Source organism: Muscardinus avellanarius (assembly GCF_963383645.1).
Source record: "Muscardinus avellanarius genome assembly, chromosome: 13".
In the NCBI taxonomy this organism is placed as follows: Eukaryota; Metazoa; Chordata; class Mammalia; order Rodentia; family Gliridae; genus Muscardinus; species Muscardinus avellanarius.
The window spans coordinates 98,154,572-98,177,570 of record NC_137799.1 but is presented as its reverse complement, the minus strand read 5'-3'; the positions used below and the strand labels follow the sequence as shown (position 1 = coordinate 98,177,570).

Sequence of the window (22,999 nt, the reverse complement as noted above, 5' to 3'; positions counted from 1 at the left end):
TCCTGTCCCTGACTTACTGCAGGCTTTCTCCATGCGAGCTGGCATTCCTCACGTGCTTTTCCTCAACCCACTGAGGTAGACACGTGATTTCATCTTGACTGCCTACTATCAGGAACTAAATCTAATGCTTTCAAACAGAAGCCACCCATCGGTCCTGGGAAGTGCAGCTGGGCCTTTTTGGCCACCGGCTAGAGTCACCCTGTTCGGAGAGACAGGTTCCCTTATCCCTTTCTTCCACGGTCTGATAGGATTTGGCTATTAGGGTCATACTGGTCTGAGATAAGGAGTTTGGGAACACAGTCTCACTACACTCCCATGGGGCGGCTGGGATATGGCCATACTGACCATTACAGGATCGAACAGCTAAAACGTGAAGCTCTCACATCTTGTGAGTGGGGTGAGGGCAGGCGGAGGGTGATTACGGATCACAGAAGTGTCCTACATGCCTGCTGCATCCCCAGCCCAGTTTTATTTTTTATTTTGAAATAGTCTAAGTCGATGAGGCTGGCCTGGGACCTGTTACTCTGCTGCCCCTGCTCCTAGCACAGGACTGCAGGGCGCCACCATGCCTGGCTCGGGTCTCTAACGTCTCACACTACTCTAGCCTAAGATTTCTTCTCGAAACACCATCTCCTACTTATCGATGCCGTCCTCTGGAGGTCTCTTCATCTTCTCCACCTGTGCACATCTGTAGCCACACCTGTTTTCTTCCAGTGTCTGGCTACACATGCCGCACTCCCTGCCAGGGGCCTGGCCCCGCATCTGCCCCTCTGCTGCACCCGAGGTTCCGTCACTTGTTTCTGGCTCCTGGGTTGGTCCTTCCCTAGGTTTTCTTAGACTTATGACATTTTTAAATAACTTTTTTTCTATTTTTGCCCAATAAGCAGAACTTTTTTTTATTGATGCACTGTAGTTATACATTTAATGGAGTAAAATATGGTAGAGAAATACAGGCACACATCCCTCATTGAGCCCCCCACCCCACATCTGGCTGAATGAGGGACTTCCACATGCTTGTGAATGCACACTAGGGAACCCCCTCGTCCCTCCCACGCCGTCAGTTAGTGGCCTTATTTGCTCCTCTGTGCTTTCTCCTTGTTTGTCTAGAGTTCCTCCTATGACCCACTTTCTCCCTAGCTTCCACTGGGGAAGAAAGCATTCAATATTGTACTTTTTGTGACTATTCTCACTTAGGATAATGTTCTCCAGTTCCATCCATTTCCCTGTGAATAACGTAATTTTGGCTTCTTCCATTGTGTATGTAGTTTTGTATTCCATTCATCTGTTGATGGAAATCTTGGCTGGTTCTATAGTTCGTGAATTGTGGAGCTATGAACACATAGATGTATACATTAGTTTGGTAGTTTGGCTTCCATTCTTTTGGGTAGATACCCAGAAGTGGTATTGCTGGATCATATAGTAGGCCCGTTCACATTCTTCTGAGGATCCTCCATACTGTATTCCAAAGTGATTGCACTAATTTGCAGTCTCACCAATAATTTATTGGAGTTTCCACTTCTCCACACTCTCACCAGCATATGTTGTTTGTGTGTGTGTTTTGTATTTTTTTTGGGGGGGTGTGGTCCTGGGGTTCCTGGAAGCCCTTCTACCACTGGGCTACACTCCCAGACCCATTTTATACTTTTTATTTGGAAACAGGGTCTCTTGAGCAAGTGTGGCTAGCTTCATACCTGCGGGATCCTCTTGTCTCTGCCTCCCAAGCGCGGGGATGACAGCGTGCCCACCACGCCCGGCTTGTTTGTGTTTTTAATGATTACCATTCTAGTTGGAATTAGGTGAAATGTCAGGGTAATTTTTATTTGCATCTCTCTTTGCTAATGATGTTGAGCATTTTTTCAAACATTTATGGCCACTTGAATTTCTTCTTTTGTAAAGTGTCTATTTAGCTCACTTGCCCATTTTTTGATTAGGATTTTTCTTGGTGCCGAGTTTCCTGAGTTCTCTGTATATTCTAGATATTAGTCCTCCATTGGAGGAAGAGTCGGCGCACAATCTTCTCCCAACTTGTTGGCTCTCTGAGGCTCCTGACAGTTTCCTTTGCTGTCCAGACGCGCTTCAGTCCAGTGCAGGCCCATGTACTGATTCGCCTTTCAGTTCTTGGGCCTTGGAGTCTTGTTGGGAAAGTTCTTACCTATGCCCTCTTCAAAGAGCTGCAAGGAGTCTGCTCTGATTTCCAACTGACTCTCGTGCAGGGTGAGAAAGTGAGGCTCATTTCCATTTTTCCGGATATGGTTAACCAGTTTTGCCAACACCACTTGTTGAACAGGCTATCTTTTCTCCAGTGTATGTTTTTGGACCCTTTATCAAAAATCAATTGCTTATAAGTGCAGATTTGTTTCTGAGTCTTCTATCCTGCTTCATTGGTCTATGTGTCTGTGTTTGTGCCAGTGCCATGCTGTTTTATTACTATGGCTTTGTAGCATAAAGTCAGGTGTTATGATTCCTCCGGCATGGTTTTTGTTGCTGAGAACTACTGTGGCTACTCTGGGTTTTCTGTTGTTCCAAATGAACTTGAGGACTGACTTTCCTATGTCTGTGAGGAATGAACTTGGTAACTTATGAGTATGATGTTGAGTCTGTAGATCACCTTTGGAAGCATGGCCATTTTTATATTTATTCTGCCTATCCAAGAACATGGAAGAGCTTTCCATCTTCTAAGGTCTTCTTTGATTTCTTTTTTCAATGTTTTATAATGTTCTCTGTAGAGGACTTTTACCTCCTTGGTTAGTTTTATTGCTAAGTATTTGTGTGTGTGTGAGATATCATGAGTGAAGATTTATGGTTGGCAAACAGAAAGCTAATGAGTCTGTAAGACTGGTCTTGAGTCAACACTGCGAGTGCGGGCCAGTCCGTGCTCGCCGGTCTCCTGAGCGCAGCGCGGTGCGTCTGGTGAGCTTAGCCCTTCTTCTCCTATTTGGCTGCTTTGTCCCTGGCCTTGCCTTCCTGCTCTGGACAGTTTCACGTACTCTACTGAAAAGAAGTGGTGATAATGGACATCCTTGTGTTGTTTGTTTTGTTTTTGTGGTACTGGGGATGGAACCCAGGGGCTTTCTACCTCTGGGCTACACTCCCAAACCTGTTTTTATATTTTATTAGAAACAGGGTCTCACTAAGTTGCTGAGAGCCTACGTAGCTGAGGCTGGCTTCGAACCTGTGTGATCCTGTCTTAGTCTCCCAAGTACTGGGATTACAAGTGTGCACCACCAAGCCCAGCTGTGTTGTTTCTGGCTTTAGGGGGAATTCTCCCAGTTTTGCCCCATTTAATATGATGTTGGCTGTGGGCCCATTATATATTGCCTTTATGATGTTTAGATATGTTCCTGCTATTCTGATTCTTTGCAATGCTTTTTAGCATAAATGAGTGTTAGACTTTGTCAAATGCTTTTTCAGCATCTACTGAAATGATCATGTGACTTCTGCCTTTGGTTTTAAGTGATGAATTAAATGATTTTCATATGTTGAACCATCCTTGCATTCCTGGGATGAACCCTAGTTGGTCATGGTGTATGATTTTCTTGATGTTGTTTTGAATACTGTGTTGCTAGTATTTTGTTTAGCAGGTTTGCATCTAATTTCATCAAGAATAGGCCTGTAATTTGCTTTTTCCTTGAACTGTCTTTGATTTGGTGATAATGTGATGTTGGCTTTATAGAATGTATTTGGAAGAATCCTGTTTTTTTCTATTTCACAAAATAGATTGAGGAGTACTGGGATTAACTCTTCTATAAAGGTTTATAAAATTCACTTGGGAAACCATCTGGTCTGGGCTTTTATTTGATGGTAGGTTCATTACTGCTGCTTTAATCTCTTTGCTTTGGGTTGGTTTGAATTTTATATGTCCTTTTTATTCAGTTTAGGATGGTTGTATTTAACTAGAAAGTTGTCAATTTCTTCAAGTTTTCCATTTTATTGGAGTATAGTACTTCAAAATAGTTTGATAGCGAGGCATGGTGGTGCACAGTTATAATCCCAGCACTTGGAAGGCTGAGACACAAGGATTACAGTTCGCAAAGAGACTCAGCTACTTAGCGAGACCCTTTGCAACTCAGTGAAACCCTGTTTCAAAATAAAGAATTAAAAAAAATAGGGCTTGGGGGTAGCTTGAAGGTAGAGTGCCCCTGGGTTCCATTCCCAGTACCACACACACGATATAGTTTCTAATAATCCTCTGGATTTCTACACTGCTGGTAGTAATAGCTCCTTTTCATCTCTTATCTTCATAAGATAAGAGATTTTTTGGTTAAGTTAGCTAGTGTTTAACTATCATGTTAATTTTTTCTAGAAACCAGCTTTTGGTTTTATTGATTTTCTGTTTTTTGATTCTCTACTTCAATGATTTCTGCTGTGATTTTAATAATTTCTTGTCTCCTACTGGCTTTGAGGTTAGACTATTGCTGTTTTTCAAGGGCTTTGAGGTGTGTATTAAGTTATGCATTTGGTGATTTCTGTTCTTTTTTTGTGTGTGTGTTGGTCTGGAGATGGAACCCAGGGGCATTCGACCTCCAAGCTACAGCCCCTGACCTATTATTTTTTTTATTCTTTATTTTGAAACTGGATCTCACTGAGTTGCAAAGGGCCTCACTAAGTAGCTGAGGCTGTCTGCAAACTGTGATCCTCCGGTTTCAGCCTCCCCAATGCTAGGATTACAAGCGTGCGCCACCACGCCCAGCTTGATTTTCTGTTCTTAAGCGGGCACTCAGTGCTATGAATTATCCTCTTAATACTGCCTTCAAGGTGTCCCAGGAGTTTGTGTTTGTTTCTAGGAATTTCTTGATTTCACCCCTTACTCCTGCTATGACCCATTGCTCTTTCAGCAGTGTGGTGTTCAGTCTCCACATGTTTATGTTGCTTCTCTGGGTCTTCTTATAGTTGATTTCAAGTTTCATTCCATTGTGGTCTTTTGTCTAGATGACAGGTCTAGAGGTGTGAGGAGTGTGCTGATGTCTCCCAGTATTATTGTATTGGGATTTATGTGTGACTTAATATCACAAAGAGTGTTTTATGGAAGTGGCTACACTTATGTTTAGGGCATGAATGTTGACTCATTATTTCCACTTGCTAGAATGTTCCTTTTACCAGTTTAAAAAAAAAAATCACCTCTTTGTCTCTTCTGATAAGCTTGGGCTTGAAGTCAAACTTGTCTGATATTAGTTGCTACTCCTACTTACCTTGCTCCAGCCCTTCACCTTTAGTTTGTGACTATTTTTACTTGTACAGTGTGTTTCTTGCAGGCAGCAGATAGGAGTCTGTTTTTTAATCCATTTTGCTACCTTATGTCTTTTTTTCTTTTCTTTTGTGGGTCTGGGGATGGAACCCAGAGGCTTTTTTGACCTCCGAGCCACACCCCCTGCCCTATTTTGAAACAGGGTCTCACTGAGTTACAGAGGGCTTCACTAAGTAGCTGAGGCTGCCCGTGAACCACGATCCTCTGGTCTCAGCCTCCCGAATGCTGGGATTGCAAGCGTGCGCCACCACGCCCAGCTCAACCTTATGTCTTTTTATTGGGGAGTTGAGGCCATTTATACTCTGCATGGTTATTGATAGATTATTTTAATTCCTAACATTTTGAGTTTTTAACTTCTGTTTGAGGTAGTGCTTGTTCTTTGTTACTTAGTTGTTTGCTTGATGAAAATTCTTGTTTCTCTGGTTCTGGCATGTATTACTTATTTCTTCTTTGCAGTTTATCTCTTTGAGTATTTTCTGTAGTGCTGGTTTGGAAGACATAAATTCTTTCAGCTTCTGTTTGCTGTGGAAAATTTTTATTTCCCTGTCAAATTAGCATTAGTTTTGCTGAATAGGAAAGTTTGAGCCACAAGTTGTTTTCTTTCAGAGTTTGGAGTATGTTACTCCAAAGATGAACATACAGCCTATAATTTAGAAGAAAACAATTCAGGGACAACAGATTCACTTACAGTGTTGTTGAGCGCAGCTCTGGGTCTCTGGAGGGCGTGGTGAGGTGGACCCCAATGCTCAAGTCGTAGCTGGTGTTTCTGCAGGAGGAATTGACTGCTTAAGATTCCAATGAGCTGCAGCCGCTCACTTTGTTTCAGGTCGCTGGCTTTTTCCTGTGGGTCTCTGACAGTCCAGCATAGTGAGGCAAGATGGCACCACCACGGCGCCTGCAGCCACAGCCACTGGAAGCAGGCAGAGTACTTTTCTGCTCTCTGACCTGCCTTCTAGCTTTTTTCTGCAGCTTTTTACTTATCGTGCTCTTTTTAAATGTATGCTGTTTTCTCTCTTTTGTCAGAACACTGTTTTCACAGCAATAGAGATTGAGTGTCAGCAGGTCTGACATGTGCTGCTTCCCTGGGTCGCCATCTTCCCAGACGTCTTTAAATAACTTTAAGGTAAAGCTTAGTTATCTACTGACAGTGGTTGTTCTTTTATGAATACAAATTTAGAGTTGTAAATTTCCTTCAGGTACTACTTTAACCAAGACACCAAGACCAATGTGAAGAAAACTATACAACTTTCTTAAAGAACATTAAAAATTCATGCTCTCCTCCCCATAAGACACATGCACACTGCACATGGAGAGGTTTTTTTTTATCATAAAAGCGTCCACATTTTCTTAACAAGACTTAATGAAATTCCAACCACTGACCCAATGGAGTATTTTCCCCTCTGCTTTAATAATAGTAATAAGAACAATAATAATAATAATAATAATAATAATAATAATAATAATAATAATAGAGCCGGGCGCGGTGGCACACTATTATAATAATCCCAGCATTCAGGAGGCTGAGACCGTAGGATTGCGGTTCACGGACAGCCTCAGCTACTTAGGGAAGCCCTTTGCAACTCAGTGGACCCTGTTTAAAACTAAAGAATAAAAAACAGGGCTAGGGGTATAGCTCGGAGATAGAATGCCCCTGGATTCCATCCCCAGTATCACACACAAAAAATAATAATAAATTCATTTGGAAGAACTGATATGTGAGAATCAACAACAAAAACCTTCCAGAAAAAAAATAATAATAATTATGAGAACCCATTTCTGCCCAAATAATATAAGTTTTAAATTTCAAGTGTCTGGACTAAGCCAGGTGTGAACACACCTGTAATCCCAGTACTTGGGAGGCTGAGATGGGAGGATCACAGGTTCAAAGCCAGCCTCAGCAACTTAGTGAGGCTCTCGGCAACGGCAACTTAATGCAATCCTGTTTCCAGAAAATAGGGCAGGGGGAGAGAGAGAGAAGAAGCTGAGAGGAAGACTGAGTCCGGGCTCAATGCCCGGCACCATATCCACACACACAAAGCTACTGAACTAAACCATGGCAGCACATCAGAAGACCTTTCTGAAATGCGTGAACAACAAAAGACATACCTCTTCTAGGCTGAGGGCACAGTCAGTGGTAGAGCAGGTGCTTGGCATGTGTGTGAAGGAAGAGGCACCAGCTCACAATTGGTGGTGATATAAACTATTACAGTGTTTTCGAGATACCATTAATAGGATTTACAAAATTCAAAATGAACAAATGATGCTTGAGAGAGCAGTGTCATGTTTAAGACTCTATCCTCATGTACAAGGACATTCACTAAGTATAAATAACAAAACAGCAAAAAACAAAAATGATCAATGTTAATGAAGAATTATTTAAAATTTTGAATAAGACTATTTTGATAAGCAAGGGCAAATTCAAAATTGATAACAATAAATTCTTACATACTATGATTCTAAGGAAATGGTATGATCCTGGTTATTTAAAAAACAAAAAAGAATTCCAAATCTATATATTTTTATATTTAATACATATTTGAAGTCAATGGCCTATAAAAATTATTCTGAATTCTAATAAAATATTTAGCACAGCTCAGTGATAGAGTGCTTACCTGGCACGCATGAGGCCCTGGGTTCAATCTCTAGTTCCACAACAAACAAAAACCTACAAAACTGACACTGCCATTATTCTTAGCCAGGTGTGGTGGCCCACACTTATAATACCAGTAATTGGGAAGCTAAGACAGGAGGATCACAGGTTCAAGAACAGCCTCAGTAAGTAGTGAGACTCTCATCAACCTAGCAAGACCTTTTCAAAATAAAAAATAAAATCAGGCTGGAGGTATAGCTCAGAGGTAGATTTCCCCTGGGTTCAATCCCCAGAACAAAAATTAAATAAATAAGTAAATAAATATGTTCACATACCAGGCCGTCATACATAGGAGGCATCTATAATTATAAAATATTTCACATATTTGCTAGTTTAAAGCAAGCAGCTCAGGTCGTTCTTATTAAAGGTGTAATTTCTTGACCAAAGTTAAACATAACTTGTAACCTGCCATTGCAGGCGCTCGGGGCCCTGGAAGGAGAGCTGCTGTGCTTACCTATCTCGTTGCAGGCGCTCGGGGCCCTGGAAGGAGAGCTGCTGTGCTTACCTATCTCATTGATCACAGCTCGTATTCTGGAGACAAAAGGACCCACTTCACTGGGAGGCATTTTGGCTCTCTCCTTAAGGTCAGCACCTGCAAAGCATTTTATTTACAAATATAACCTTGTTATAAACAAAATGTCAGGCAAAGAACTGAAAACCTAAGATTAATACGTTACCTTGAGCACCAACTGACTTCATCTGTGAAAGGAACTATACTACTGGGGGTTAAACCCAGGGGCATTCTTCCTCTGAGCTACACCCCAACCTGATTTTATCCTTATTATAAAACAGGATCTCACTAAGTTGCTGAGGCTGGCCTCGAACCTACATTCTTCCTTAAGACTCCCTTCTCAGTCACCACCCTTAGCAAGAATAACGGCTTTACATCTACGACACATTTAGAGTGACACTCCTCGAGATTTCTGGCCTTGGGAAATCTTCGAGAAGAGACTGTGTCTGGATGACACTGACTGAGAGCCCTTCTACTAGGAAGGGGGACTCACAAAGTCTCCATGTTTATTTACCCTAAAAACACCGATGGAGCCCAGGGCACCCACCTCTGAGTACGCCCAGCCCCAGTTTATGTTTTATTTTGAAAGAGGTTCCTGTTAGCTTGCGGAGGGCCTTACTAACTTGGTGAGGCTGGCCGCGCACCTGCAATCCTGTCTCAGCCTCCCAGGTACTGAGATTACAGGTGTGTGCCACCACACCTGGCTACAAAGCATGTTTTATGTAATCATGACCCTCTGCAAGTTACTTCACCACCTAAAACTGTTCACGCAATCGTCCCACAAACTACGATCCAAGCACCTTCTGTGGTCCAGGCGCTGCTCTGGCAATCCCCACCCCCAACCAATTCTAGAGAAGAGGCAGACCATAATAAAGAGTAAAACACTCGGGAAGTGGAAGGTCCAAGGATGAAGCTCCAGAACAGGAAGCCGCGACGCCGGCAGGGAAGCAGGTTGCTTCTGCTCCAGGACAGGGAGCCGCCGTCTAAGGGTGCCCTGGCAGAGGCCTCTCCAGCCCAGGAGGCGTGAGGGAGATGAGGCTGCCCAGCAGACTGAGCAGGAGCCTGAGGGCCCGAGGCGGGGTGGGTGCCGAGGACGGCAGGGTCTGCAGCCAGCCGCCTCCCCCTGCTGCTGGACACTGGGCTGCCAAGTCCTCGAGCACAGCGCTCCTGCTGCAGGTGCCAGGCAAGGGCGCGTCCATGGCACTCCTCGGCTCAAGGCCCTCACGCCGCTCCAAGTTCTGCTTGCACCGCCCTTCCTCCTTGCAGGTTCGTCCTGCCCACTCTCGCAGGGACCCTGTGCTTACACTGGCCTACTGGAGAAATCCGGAGAGCTGAACCCACCAGCTCCCTTTGCTCTGGAACGCTGCCTGCTCACAGGCTCCACGATGGGACAGGGGCAGCTCGGGGCCATGGCTGTCGCCCACCCTTTATTTCTGGAGCCTCCATGTAGCAGAGGGTGATGAGACCGTCTATTTTAGGACCACCTGAGCTGCTGTTTGGGGAGACGCAGCTGGGGAGAAGGACGGAGCAAGGGGCGGTGAGTGGGTCATTCCTAACTCGTGCTTCCTGTTGGCTAACAAGAGAGCAGCGTCTACCAGCGGAACAGTCGGACCAAAATGAATTCACAGCGACGCAGCTCCTGCTCCTGAGAAGGGGCATGAGCATGGAGCCCGGTGGCTCATGAGCTACTCTGGCACACTCGAACGCAAAATCAAAGTAATCTCAACAGTGAAGACAATAGAAGAGCTAAGGCCTCAAATCAATGATCTAAGCGGCTACCTTAAACAGCTAAAAAATAAACTAAACCTAAAGTATAAAGAGAAAAAACAGGAGATAAGTCAATGAAATATAAAATAAAAATGCAAAAGAAAAGTGTCTCGATGAAACTGAAGGCCGGGTCTTTGGAAAAGATCAAAAGTGATTAATGTTTTGCAGCATTTTGAGAAAAAAATTTTGACACAAAAACAAATGAGACATAACTGTGATTCAATAGATATTGAAAGGAGTGGTCAGGTCTACACCTTCAACAAGAGCAGAGACTAGACACATGTTAGTCAAACCACAACATCTCAATCTCTCTCGAGATATAAACAAAAGTTAACTCAAACATCAGAGTGCTCGATGTAAAATATAGAAACTAAACAAGAATTAGAAGAGAACACAGGAGAAAATCTTTGTGATTTGGGGATAGAGTAACATTCATAACCCACACAAAAACTATAAATCATAAAATAAAAAAATGACAAATGAGTCTTCAATTAAATTTTATTCTTCAAAACAAACAGTAAAGAGAAGGCAAGCCCTTGGGGGGTAAATATTTGTACAACAAACAAAAGACATCAAGAATAGAGAAACAAAACTCATAAATCAATAGAAAATCTTATTAAAAATATGGGGAGCCCGGTGTGGTGGCATATACTTATAACCCCAGCAGTTAGGAGGCTGAGACAGGAGGATCCCAGGTTCAAGGCCAGCTTCAGCAGTTTAGCAAGACCCTCTGCAACTCAGTGAAACTCTGTTTCAAAATAATAAAACAGGGCTGGGGGCGTAGCTCAGAGGTAGAATGCCCCTGGATTCATTCCCCAGTACTACACACACACACACACACACGCACACACGCATGCGGAAAGGATTGAGTAAGCAAGCACAGTTATCAAATGGTGAACAAAAATGCCAGTCCCTACACCGGAGGCGTGTACAGTGACTGCTGAGCAGGGCCGTGGAAATCACAGCAGCAGTAAAGGAAGCTCCTGAATGCAAGCCGCGGCTCAGGCGCACAGCGCCGCACTGCCGACCAGGCTGGAAATCCCCTGCGCCATACATTCACGCAGAACCCGGGCAGCGGCGAGGAGACCTGGACGCAGGAGGCTGGGCAGGGAGGGCTGGACAGTGGGCACCGAAGACTCCTACGTGATGAGCACGATCTGTACCACGAGGGTGAAACGGTTAAACATCTGTCCAGACTCATCGTTACACACTTCAACTCAGACTGCTAAATTTCACTAAAAGTAATTCATGTAACAAAACAGTTTTAACCTTAAAAATGATGCACAGACAGCACAACCAGGCAGAAATGCTAGAGTTAAGCTGACCGCATCTGTGGCCTCCATCCCCTTCCTATCAGAGCATCTAAGGGACTAGTAGGCCAACGCATACACAGAGCAAGATGCTGAAATGACACGAGCGGACACTTCCCAGTCACAGCCCCACACTCCTGCCCTCTCATGACCTCTGCACCGGCTCCAGCAGCACGCCTCGTGTTCAATCCCGCACGCTGACGACAGGGTGAAAAGTCTTTAGTCACAACTCAATTGCCTAGAATCCAAAAGCAGAAGTGAAACCACCTTTACTTTTAAAAAATCCCACACTGATATAATTCAGTGAAACACTCAATTTAGATTCTACATACAGGAATCAATTGCCAAGAATAATTTATCATCTATTTTAGGATTTCAAAGGGAAAAAATCCCTAGACTCAGTAATTTCCCAAAAATTTTATTTAAAAATGTTATGTTAGAGCCAGGCGTAGTGGTACACACTTGTAATTCCAGTACTTGGGAGGCTAAGACAGGAAGATCACAGGTTAGTGGCCAGCCTCAGCTACTTAGTGAGGCCATCGGCAACTTTGTGACACCCTGTTTCAAAATAAAGATATAAAGCTAGGCCTGTGGCAGGCTTGTAATCCCTGTGCTTGGGAGGCTGAGACAGGAGGCTAGCACGGGTTCGAAGCCAGCCTCAGCTGCTTAGCAAGGCTCTCAGCAACTTGGTGAGACCCTGTTTATGTTTATTAAAACATAAAATAGGTCTGGGAGTATAGCCCAGAGGTAGATAGCCCCTGAGTTCCACCCCCAGCACCACCAAAAAAAAAAAAAAAAAAGCACTGCAAGTGGAGCTCAGAGGTAGAGTGCTCCTGGATTCAATCCCCAGTACCACAAAAATGATAAAAAAAAAAAAGAACCAAGAAGCTCTGACTGTCAAATGCTGCTTCCCAATATTCTAGCAGAAGCAGAGGCAAGCGGTGACCTCAGGAGCCCCATCTACAAGAAAGTACACAGCAGGGACTCCCAGCCAGGGCCCAAAGGCTGGCAAGAAGTTACAAAGGCGTTCTCATGCTTATGTTAGATTTACATTGGAGCACAGCACAGGAAAGGAAACCCCACTGCTCAGAGCACAGCTCAGCTCAGAGACCCTGGGCTGAGAAGCAGTCCCAGCTACTGCAGCACTCTACCTGGGCTCCAGCTCCCAGGATCTGAATTCTTCTGGGAGATCCCTTTTTAGTGAAAAATGTTTCTTTCAAGTGTCGGGGTGTGTGTATGTGTGTGTGTGTGTGTGTGTGTGTGTGTGTGTGTGTGTGTGTGTTACTTGGGACGGAACCTGGGGGCATTTTACCTCCGAGCTACACCCCCAGCCCTATTTTTTATTCTTTATTTTGAAACAAGGTCTGACTCACTAAGTAGCTGAGGCTGGCCGCGAACCACAATCCTCCCAACTCAGCCTCCCAAATGCTGGGATTACAAGCGTGCGCCACCACACCCAGCTAGCACAAATTCTTACGTAAAAGACAAATGAACTTCTACTGTTTAACATGAGTTCTAAGAGACATCGGCAAACTGTACTAAAGCCTCTTGCAAACAGTATTACTAATGCAGATACAGGACATATGGCAGCCAAGTAACAGGTCAAATAAAGTTGCTCCCAGAAACCCCAGTGAGACAACTGCAAACCCACGGCAAGAGGAAGACTATCGCAAAAGACACCGATGCTCGCAGGTGCACGTGACGTCAACGTGAGGTCAGCCTGCTTCCCAGAGATGCAATGTTCACACCCTGCGTAAACACCAAGGCCGCGGCTTCCTCAGAGCCCCACGGCCCTCAAGGTCAGAGCATGTTCACCTGGTCCTACAAGCGACACACATGAGAGTCCGAATTCCACTGAGGCCAGGTCCTCATATCATTAGGGGAAAGAACTCAAAAGTCTACATAAACCTTCAAAGAAAACATAGAGCTATCACTGAACAAATACACTACCCTAAACACAGAATCTGCGGCCCTCTGTAGCCACGGATTCCACTTCCCCAGATCAAGCCAACCAGAGATGGAAATGTTTGCGAGAAAAGGAATCTCCTCTGGACTGAACAGAGACCTTCTCTCCTTGTCATGACTCCATAAGCAGTCCAGTGTAACTGTTTACATAGCCTTTACGCTGCGTTGGATATGTCATCTACAGCCGGTTTAGAGCAGACGGGAAGACGTGGTTAGGTGGTGGCACACATCATTTCATACAGGGAACGTGGGCACCCACAGATTCTGGCAGCCATGGAGCTGGAGCGGAGGGGCTAAACCCACCCCCAGGGTGCTGGGGCTAAGTACTATGGACTGTGCTTTCCCTCTGTGGTCCCTAACGACCAAGCAGACAGACAGCACCGCCTGTTAAATGTCAAGACAGAAGCCTACACAGCCCGACACCATAATCCAAGCACTGCGGGGTAGGAACGCTCCAATCCTTGATTACCAACTGGAGTTACAACTAAATCTTCTAGGCATACCACATTACATTCTAAGAAAACAATAACATCTTAACAGAAAAACACAATTCATCTGCAATGAATGTTCCTAATGCCATAAAATCTATGATGTTTTGAGGTAGAAGCCACAGAGATGGGAGCTCTAAAAGGACTGAGTACACTAAAAAGTACTAGCCACGGTTAGGACTCTCTGAAAACACTGTCTATAAGTTCTCCCTGATGTTCTCAGAACCACTCCAAGTCTAAGCCGGGTGCGGTGGTGCACGCTTGAAATCACAGTCCCTGGGAGGCTGAGACAGGAGGATCATGCAGGTTCAAAGCCAGCCTCGGCTACTTAGTAAGCCCTCAACAACTTAGTTAGACTAACCCTGTTTCAAAATAAAGATAGAGCCACGCGTGGTGGCGCACACTTGTAATCCTAGTACTTGGGAGGCTGAGACAAGAAGATTGTGCAGGTTCGAAGCCAGCCTCAGCTACTTATTGAGGCTCTCAGCAACTTAATGAGACCTTGTTTCCAAATAAAAAATATAAAATAGGTCTGGGGGTGTAGCCCAGAGGTAGACGGCCCCTGGGTTCCATTCCTAGTACTGCCAAAATAAATAATTAATTAAAAATAGGGCTGGGGTGTAGCCTGGAGGTCGCGCCATCAGCGTCAGTCTTCAGAGTAAACGCCCGGACTTCCTACGTTGTGACGGCTGCTGCTGCCCACCAATTAGAGAACTGCCCGAGGAACGCCAGCACAGGGCAGATGCTGGGGTGGAAAGCCTACTTTTCCTTCCCAATCGGTGCTTCCTAAAGTTTATCCAAGTACCACAAACAAAAACTTTAATAGCTCAAAGTATTTTTCAACTTTTAAAACAATCTACTGGTTGCAAAAGTTTCTGTCTAGTGTTGCTAGACTAAGCATTTTTATTAATCTTGTGAAACAGGAGAAAACAGAAAGAGCTGTTCTTGGTAGTGGAGTTCAAACCACAGATTGCAGTATAATTTCATAATAAAATTCACTTACATACCGGCACAGAAGATCCCTGGGACTTCACTCCTGATAATTATGGTCCGAACTTTCTTATCAGATTTTAAAGCGTCCACAGCTTTTGATAACTAAACCAAAATAGAAAGGGTAAGAAAAAAAGAAACAAATTTCATTTTCTGATCATTATCAATATTTTGCCGTCATACTAGAAACAGTTACATCTTTACACTCACCATTTTAATAAGATTTTTACTCAGTGAATTTTTGCCATAAGCTCTGTTTATTCCAAGCACCACAATTCCTGGTTAAAGGAAGAGAAACAGAGAAGAGCACGCATACTCGAGTTAGTGAGGTGTCAAATCCAGGGCCCCAGCGCACCAGGCCTCCCGGGCTGGCGGGCTCCACCCTCCCTTTCACGGTTAGCTTCCTTTCTACAACGAGCATCTCTGAGTCGTGGTTTCCAAATACATGCACATGTCCACACACAAGTTATTTAGGAGATACAAGTAACCATCCTCAGAACCACAAAAATTATAAAATATATGATAAATATGACACCTACTTTTATTTTTTATTTTTTTATTTTTGGTGGCACTGGGGTTCCTGGAAGCCCTTCTACCTCCGGGATACACTCCCAGACTTATTTTATACTTTTTTTTATTTTTGGAAACAGGGTCTCTTAAGCCAGCGCACGCGGCTGACTTTGAACCTGCGCTATCCTCCTGTCTCCGCCTCCCAAGCGCAGGGATTACAAGCGTGCGCCACCACACCCGCCCGGCTTTCTACTTTTAAATATATACTTATAAAATCACACTAGTTCGCTGGGCGTGGTGGCGCATGCTTGTAATCCCCGCGCTTGGGAGGCAGAGACAGGAGGATCACGCAGGTTCGAAGCCAGCCGCACGTGCTGGCTTAGGAGACCCTGTTTCCAAATAAAAAAGTATAAAAAATAGGTCTGGGAGTGTAGCCCGGAGGTAGAAGGGCTTCCAGGAACCCCAGTACCACCCAAAAAAAAAAAAAAAAAAAATCACACTAGTTCTTAGTATATGGCAGTTACTTATAAAGTCAAACTAGTTCTTAATATTCATAACTCTTCTTCAGTTTTAGGGGGAAAAAACTTCATGACCCTCCAATTTATCTCTCTGCAAACATCACCAAGATGATTTGCAAACTTTTACTAAATTTTGCATCACTGAACTAGACTAACGAGGGGGAACAGCACACTTAATGGTGAAAACTTGACTTATAGGATGCACCTAAAGCGTGGCTCCATCATTCTCAAGCAGACAGTATATACAGGTAACAGCTGGCCAGGGCCTGACACAGGTATCACCTCTCTGATGTTTGCCTGTACACCAGTTGTTGAGATTTTACTCTTTCTGTTACAATATACAGTTCTCAATATTTCCAGGACAGGCCTCTCAACTTCTGTCTCACACACTAACCTGAAGCCACTTCCATTTAGAAGACCTAAAATACTTCAGACTCAACCGGTATAAAACAAAGTTCATGAGCCGGGCGCAGTGGTGCACACTTGTAATCTCAGCTTCAGGAGGCGGAGATGAGAAGATCACGGTTCCTGGCCAGCCTCAGCTACTTAGTGAAGCCCTTTGCAATTTAGTGAGACCCTATTTCAAAACAAGGAATAAAAAATAGGGCAGGGGGTGTAGCTCGGAGGTCGAATGGCCCTGGGCTCCATCCCCAGACCCACAAAAAAAAAAAAAAAAAAAAAGTTCCTTATCTGCCCCACAAAATGGAGCTGCCCTTTCTAATCCCGTTTTTATCAGAGACCATCATATAGATCCAGCCTCCCATCCCAATTACAGAAGTCAAATCAATTTTCTAAAAATAATTCTATGCTGCAGACATTTCTTCTTCCCTAAGATCCCTCAATTATTTATTTCAAAATTATTATTTATTCAAAGACCATAACTGTACCTACAAAGTTCTATACACTTAACCTCCTGTCCCCTGAGTAAGCACCACTCCACTGTACATCAGAAGTGCCTTCCACGGGCTGTTTGATCCTTTTTGGCAACTAATAAAAACAAAATGTTCATATCTGTGCAAGAAACTGTACAAATTCACTTTTTTGGGGCAGTACTGGGGTTGAATCTAGGGGCATTCCACCTCTGAGCTACACTCCAGCCCTATTTTTTTACTCTCTTTATTTTGAAACAGGGTCTCACTAAATTGGAGAGGGTCTCACTAAGTAGCTGAGGCTGGCTGTGAACCCGCAATCAGCTTCCCAAGTACTGGGATGACAAGGATGCGCCATCACACCTGGCTACAAACCCAATTTTTAAACAAAGTACAAAGCTGATCTGAGCTCACAACAGAAAAAATCTGCCAGAATTCCAAGTGACCTCAGTGTGGAGATGAGCCCGGGCAAGAGCTGACCTGCAGGGCAGGCCTGTCAGAGGCAAGGCAGGTGGCTTTGGGTGGGCCCAACACAATGGAGGCGCTGAGCCCTTGGGTGTGTGGCGTGTGTCGGGCATGCCCCAATGCCCACGCGCACTGACTCATGGGATCCCCACAAACAGAGAGGCATGGTTTCTATTCTCAGTTAACAGACAGGGAGCCTGAGACTTGCAAATTAAGTGAGCACCTTCACTGGTGAGTGGCACTCGAACCCCCCACTTGGATGACCAGGCCACACCACGCAAGCGTCCGTTTCTCCACAAGGAAAACGAAGCAGCTAGCTGTGGACCCCAGAGGAGTCCACTCTTCAGGGAGCGCACGCACTGTGGCGCTCAGCCCTGGAAGAGCCAGGTCTGGGAGGGACGCTAACGTGAATAACCACTAGAATACACAACTCAAAACGCTCTGCAGGCTACGAATGGAACCAGACGGACATGGCCCGAGGACCAGGGAGATGGCCACGCAGTGCGATGTGAGCTGAGGGCTGGGAAGGATGAGTGGGGGAAGGGACGGGAATACGCTGGCCGGTCCATCAGAGATAACCAGTAGGGAGGGGAGAAGAGTGGTCAGTGAGAAGGGAGAGCCAGCATGGGGCCGAGAGTCCTTCCAGGCCTGCTGAAGTCCACTCATCATCCTAAGAACAAGGAGTGACCACGCAAGGAGCTTAGCAGATGTAAACACACAGATAAGCACAGAGGACACAGAGGGGGTGTCCGTGATCTGTATTGAGATCGTACCCAAGTGCACAGGGCACAGCACAGGCACATGCTGTGGTCCTGTCAGGAGACCAGAGGTTTGGCTGGGCCTAGCAGTTGTAGAAGGTTGCAGTGAAAGGACGCAGGAGCTGAGTCAGTGATGGCCGGACCGAGGACTGAACTAGAAGATGGAGGAACGCTCACCAGGTGAACATTAGATGACATCTAGTGACGTGAGGTTTGAAGGGGTCAAGCTCCCGAGTTGCGTTGTGATTCAAGGGAAGCTGAAGGGTCTTTGGGATGCCCAGGTCCACACTGGTTCTCAGGGGCGCAGCTGGGATGCAAGGTCTGGGCTAGGGCCGGAGCCCTACTCACCAGCCATCTGACCTCGGGCAAGTTCCGTACCCTTCCTAAGATACTAACCGCTCCAAAGCCAAGGACGACTGCGCGTGACGAACCATGAGACATGAAAGGCTCCAGCACAAGCCTAATCCTTAGCGTCCCTCTAGCAGGTAACATCTCTGACGTAACACATATAATCTGTGTGACATTACAGTGTCAAATGCCATCAAAAGGCTTCTGCTGCAGGCAGTTCCAGCGGCACGGGGTTTACACCCTGAGTGGACTGTATGACCATAAAGTAGCGCCCCTTTCTCCTAATACATTCACTGATTTTTTCCGTGTGTGCACAGTGTGCGGGATCCGTGCGCCTCCTAGCAGGGCAGTGAAGGAGACGTCCTGAATGTTACTGGGACTCACTGGGGCACTGTTCAACACTGGACATCATAAATCTCTGGCAATGTGCAAGAAAAGAAATCACCTTACAACAAGCTTCAGCACGTCCCTAAAGCTGAGCTGACCGAGCGCAGTGGCCATCAGTCCTAATGAATTAACCGTTGATGATATTTGCCTATTAAAACCTTCCCTCCAAGACCTGGCATAATGCTCCATATTTTCAGGTCCTGGATTTCTCTGTGAGTAAAGACAAAAGGCTTATAGAGAGTTGATTTCTGGCAAAGATGCCAAAAGATACCAGCCTTTTCAACAAATGATGCCGGGGAAAACTAGCTTTCCATGCACAGAAGAACGGAATTAGACCCCAATCTCTTAGCCTGCACAACAATCAAATGAAGATGAATCAAATACCTAGAAATCAGACCAGAAACTTTGCAATTACTAGAAAAAGGCATAGGAACAATCTCCTACATACAGGCACAGGTAGAGACTTCCCTAATAGGACCCCCAAGCCTCAGGAAATAAGAACAAAAATCAATAAGTGGGATAGCATCAAATTAAAAAGCTTCTGTGCAGTGTATTTTTTAAAGGCTCTTTTTTGGCAAGGGGGGAGGAGGGGTACTAGATATTGAAACCAGGGGCATTCTAGCTCCGGAAGATTCCCCCAAACCCTATTTTACTTTTTAATTTAAAACAGGGTCTCACTAAGTTATTATGCGCTTTTTGTGACAGCAAATAAACTTTCTCTAAACTTTTCCGTTAAGCAAGGGATTCTGGTGACTGTGAAAGCTAACCCAGGGCCCAGCAATGCTGAATAGAAAGAGCAATCAACGAATTCTAGCCAGTAAGGGCACACGTATTAAATACGGCCGTTCCGCTGCCAAATCAGTACTGAAGTGTGTTTCCCACAGCAGACCCTGAAATACAGGCCGGCAGTGGCAGAAACAGATATGTCGTCAGGAAACATCATTTCAGACATATGTGCGTCATCACCAACTACAGAAGAGTCAGACTGACTGTGATCGGTCTCGTTTAGGGGGAAATGCCAGGTGGGAAGTAAATGTTCATGTGGATCCTACAGACAGGGAAGGAGAAATGAATAAACCACACACTCGACCGAATAATGAACGTTTCTCCGGTGCCTCTTTTCTCCAACGCAGTTCTTTCTTCTGAAAACTGGTCTTCCTGACTCTTGAGATGTTGACAATCCTGTCTCAGAGATACAGAAAGCCACAGATTCCATGCTTGTCTTTAAAAAGTGCTACATTAATTTGGTTCTACCTAAGCATCCCACTGCAAGTCTCGTTAAAATTTAAATCAAGTTTCCATTAATTCCAAGAACAGCCTAGACATTGTGAAGCCATGGCTAGATTTTCCAGACATTTTGTGCAAACTCACTTTCAACTTGCAATCATTAAGACATACAGCGTCTAGTACATATTACTGGCTGCACTTTGGACCCCTCTGCATTTAGCACAGTTGGTACATCTGATGTAGCTGAGATCCCAGGACAACCAAGCTTACCCAAAGACTGTGGCAGTCAGGGCTCTAATAACCCAAGGCCAGTGCAACCTGGCAGCTTATTGCTCTGCCTGTCTTGCCAAACCACAGTCACACGTACCTCATAATTGTTTACAAATACACACACACACACACACACACACACACACGCGCGCACGCACGTTTACATCTCCATCGCTCGACCATTTTTTTTGTTTCTGTCTGGAATAATAAAAATAAAGTAACTCAACGTTTTCCTGAGCACCTTCTGTGGGCTACTCACTTGGCACTCTGAACAGCCTCATCTAATCTTAACAGCAACCTTGAAAAGTTGGTATTATTTTCCCCACTTTCCACACGGCAATTTGCTGAAGAACCTCCACTATGTTGAAAGAATGCTTTGGAACCCTTTCCAACTGGCAAAACCCTCCAGGCCCTCCATATCTGTGCTCTCACCACGCAATTAAAAGCTAAAATCACCTGATCTTCTTGCCTATACTAGGAGCTTCTTCAAGACAGCATCTTGCCTTAATCGTTTTCCTTTCACTAACAGGTTATAGGTGCTCAATCACCGCATGTCAAATTACACGACTTGTCAAATTACACCACGTGTCCTCCGTCTTAAATGGAGCACTGTGCTATCCCACATCCTTCCCAGCCCGTTAGCTTTCCCCATCACTGCCAATGAAAGGAGAGGAGCCTGGTCGGCGTTCGCTGGGTGCCCGGCTCTTAGTAACCTCCCGCCCTCTGTAATGCATGGCCAAGGCCATCTGCCTCCTTTGATATAGGTAGACCAAGGGCGACGAGGTTATGACCCTCATTATTGCCCCCGGAGCTTAGCAAGACAAAATGCTCAACTGAAGGGAGCAGTCCCCCAAAACTTCCTAAGATAAAATGGACGGGAGGGAAGCCGGCTTGAAATGTGAGCTGCTTCCGTTCCCGCGGCTTCTGCAACTCCGCCGCCCTGCCCGAGTTCACAGAGAGCCGTCACCGCAAGAACGAAGCCTGGGGGCAGAAGCCACGCTCGGCGTCGACCTCGCTCGCCCGGCCCTCCGCCGGGGCCGCTCACCTCGGTTCTCCTCCTCCAGGTGCCGCACCCGCAGCTCGTCCTCGGCCTTGGCCTCCGAGCTGTAGCCCCTCCTCGGGGCGGCACCCGCGGGCGCCCAGCCGCGGGCCCAGGTCGCCAGGCCCGCCCGCCGGCCCGCCCACGAGCCCGGCAGCCTCCACCCGGGGCCGAGCCGGGAGCCGGCCGCCGCCAGGCCCGCGCGGCCCGCCTGCAGCGCGCCCCGAGCCGCGGGGGCCGCCGCCGCCGCCATGTTGTCTGTTTACGGCGTGGCCGAGCGTGCGCATGCGCACCGCGCGCCGGCCGGGCCCCGCCCCGCCCCGCCTCCACCAGGCCCCGCCCACTGAGCCTCGGCCCGGCGCAGGAAGTCCAGGCCCCGCCCACTGAGCCTCGGCCCGGCGCCGGAAGTCCAGGCCCCGCCCACTGAGCCTCGGCCGGGCGCCGGCGGCGCGGGACGTCCAGGCAGACAGGTGTGCGTGCTGGGCCAGCGCGCCGCGCGCCCCGCGCCCCGGGCCTGCCTGGGGATGTCCACTACAGTCCGCTCGGGAAGGGGCCTCCAGCCCGCGCTCCGGACCCTGGCAGCCACCTGGATGGCCTCCCGAGTCCCCACCAGGCCCAGCTTGCCAGTCAAGGTGCACCGTCGGGGCACCGGCTGCTCCAGGAACCCCAGGTCGCCCAGCCGCTCGTCGAAGCGCACGTGTGAGTGTGCCTTACCGTCAGGTCCCACTTTAGTCTCTGCTCAGGAGTGCTACTGGAAAGATGTGTCGCTGTGAACATACCCCGTCAGCCACACAAACTCTGCTATTATACAAGCCGGTTTTGAGTGCTAAGCACAAGTACCTTCGATGTTACAGCGGCGTGGCTTTTTTCCAAGTCGGAGTAAAAGCCAACGGGTTTCCTTTTGTCTCTTCTGTAGGAATGACTCGCTTTTGGACCGCTTCCTATTCTGCAGTGCTGCCTGGGAAGTTTCTCTTCAAAGTTAGGACGAGGAAGGACTTTGCTTCCTCTGTCTTTCCTCTTTTCTGATCACTGATTACACTCTGCTAGGCGTTGAGATTTTTGTCATGGTTGCTCATCCCCTTTAGACCTCTTTCTTGAGGGGCATGGAAAGTCTGGAAGTGACAGGAAGCGGGTGTTGGGGGGAGGAGGGAGGAGAAAGACTGCCAGTGGAACCAGTCTTCACTGCAGTTCCCATCGGGAGTTTTAAGAGGTGGGTCTGGAGAAGGGAGATGGTGAGGCCACCCTGTGGGGTGCAGGGCGGTGGAACGAGTAGATGTACCTGGAGGAGGGCACGGGAGGCAGGTAGAAGGAGGTGTCTGGATCGAGCACGTTGAGGAGCTGGGAGAGGGTGGGGGGCTAGACACCCAGTCGAAAGTCACTGAGCCCTGCTTCTGGTGTAGGAGCAAAACTTAACTACAAACAGAGACGGGGGCAACAAAAACTGTAAGAACCCACCGTGCTAGGAAATGACGACAGATGTGTTTTCTGGAATAGGGTCTGTCTGTGTCCCCATCGGGCCTCCAAACACAATCCTGCCTCAGCTCCCAGGCTGCTGGGATGATAGGCGTGCCCCACAGCACCCAGTGGAAAGCCAAAGACTCCATCTACAGCTGACCACGGCCAGCATTGTTGTTACAGGGCCGCTCACCAGTGTTGGGCTCTACTTGCTTTGATGCTTTTAT

General features: G+C 46.5%; 1 protein-coding gene across 3 annotated transcripts in view; it reads right to left on the bottom strand.

Annotated features, from left to right (window-relative positions):
* Positions 1-21,570, bottom strand: part of AUH (AU RNA binding methylglutaconyl-CoA hydratase) — a gene marked incomplete at both ends in the record, with an annotated part of 89,037 nt that extends 67,467 nt beyond the window's left edge. The window contains 4 exons of one of the 3 annotated variants that reach the window (XM_080708769.1): positions 8,401-8,487; positions 14,944-15,031; positions 15,137-15,204; positions 21,324-21,570. In XM_080708769.1, the coding sequence (XP_080564895.1) occupies positions 8,401-8,487; positions 14,944-15,031; positions 15,137-15,204; positions 21,324-21,570 (490 nt within the window). The remainder of the gene's footprint in view (positions 1-8,400; positions 8,488-14,943; positions 15,032-15,136; positions 15,205-21,323) is intronic. The other 2 variants (XM_080708770.1, XM_080708771.1) reach the window with 2 other exon arrangements.
* Positions 21,571-22,999: the final 1,429 nt, after the last annotated feature.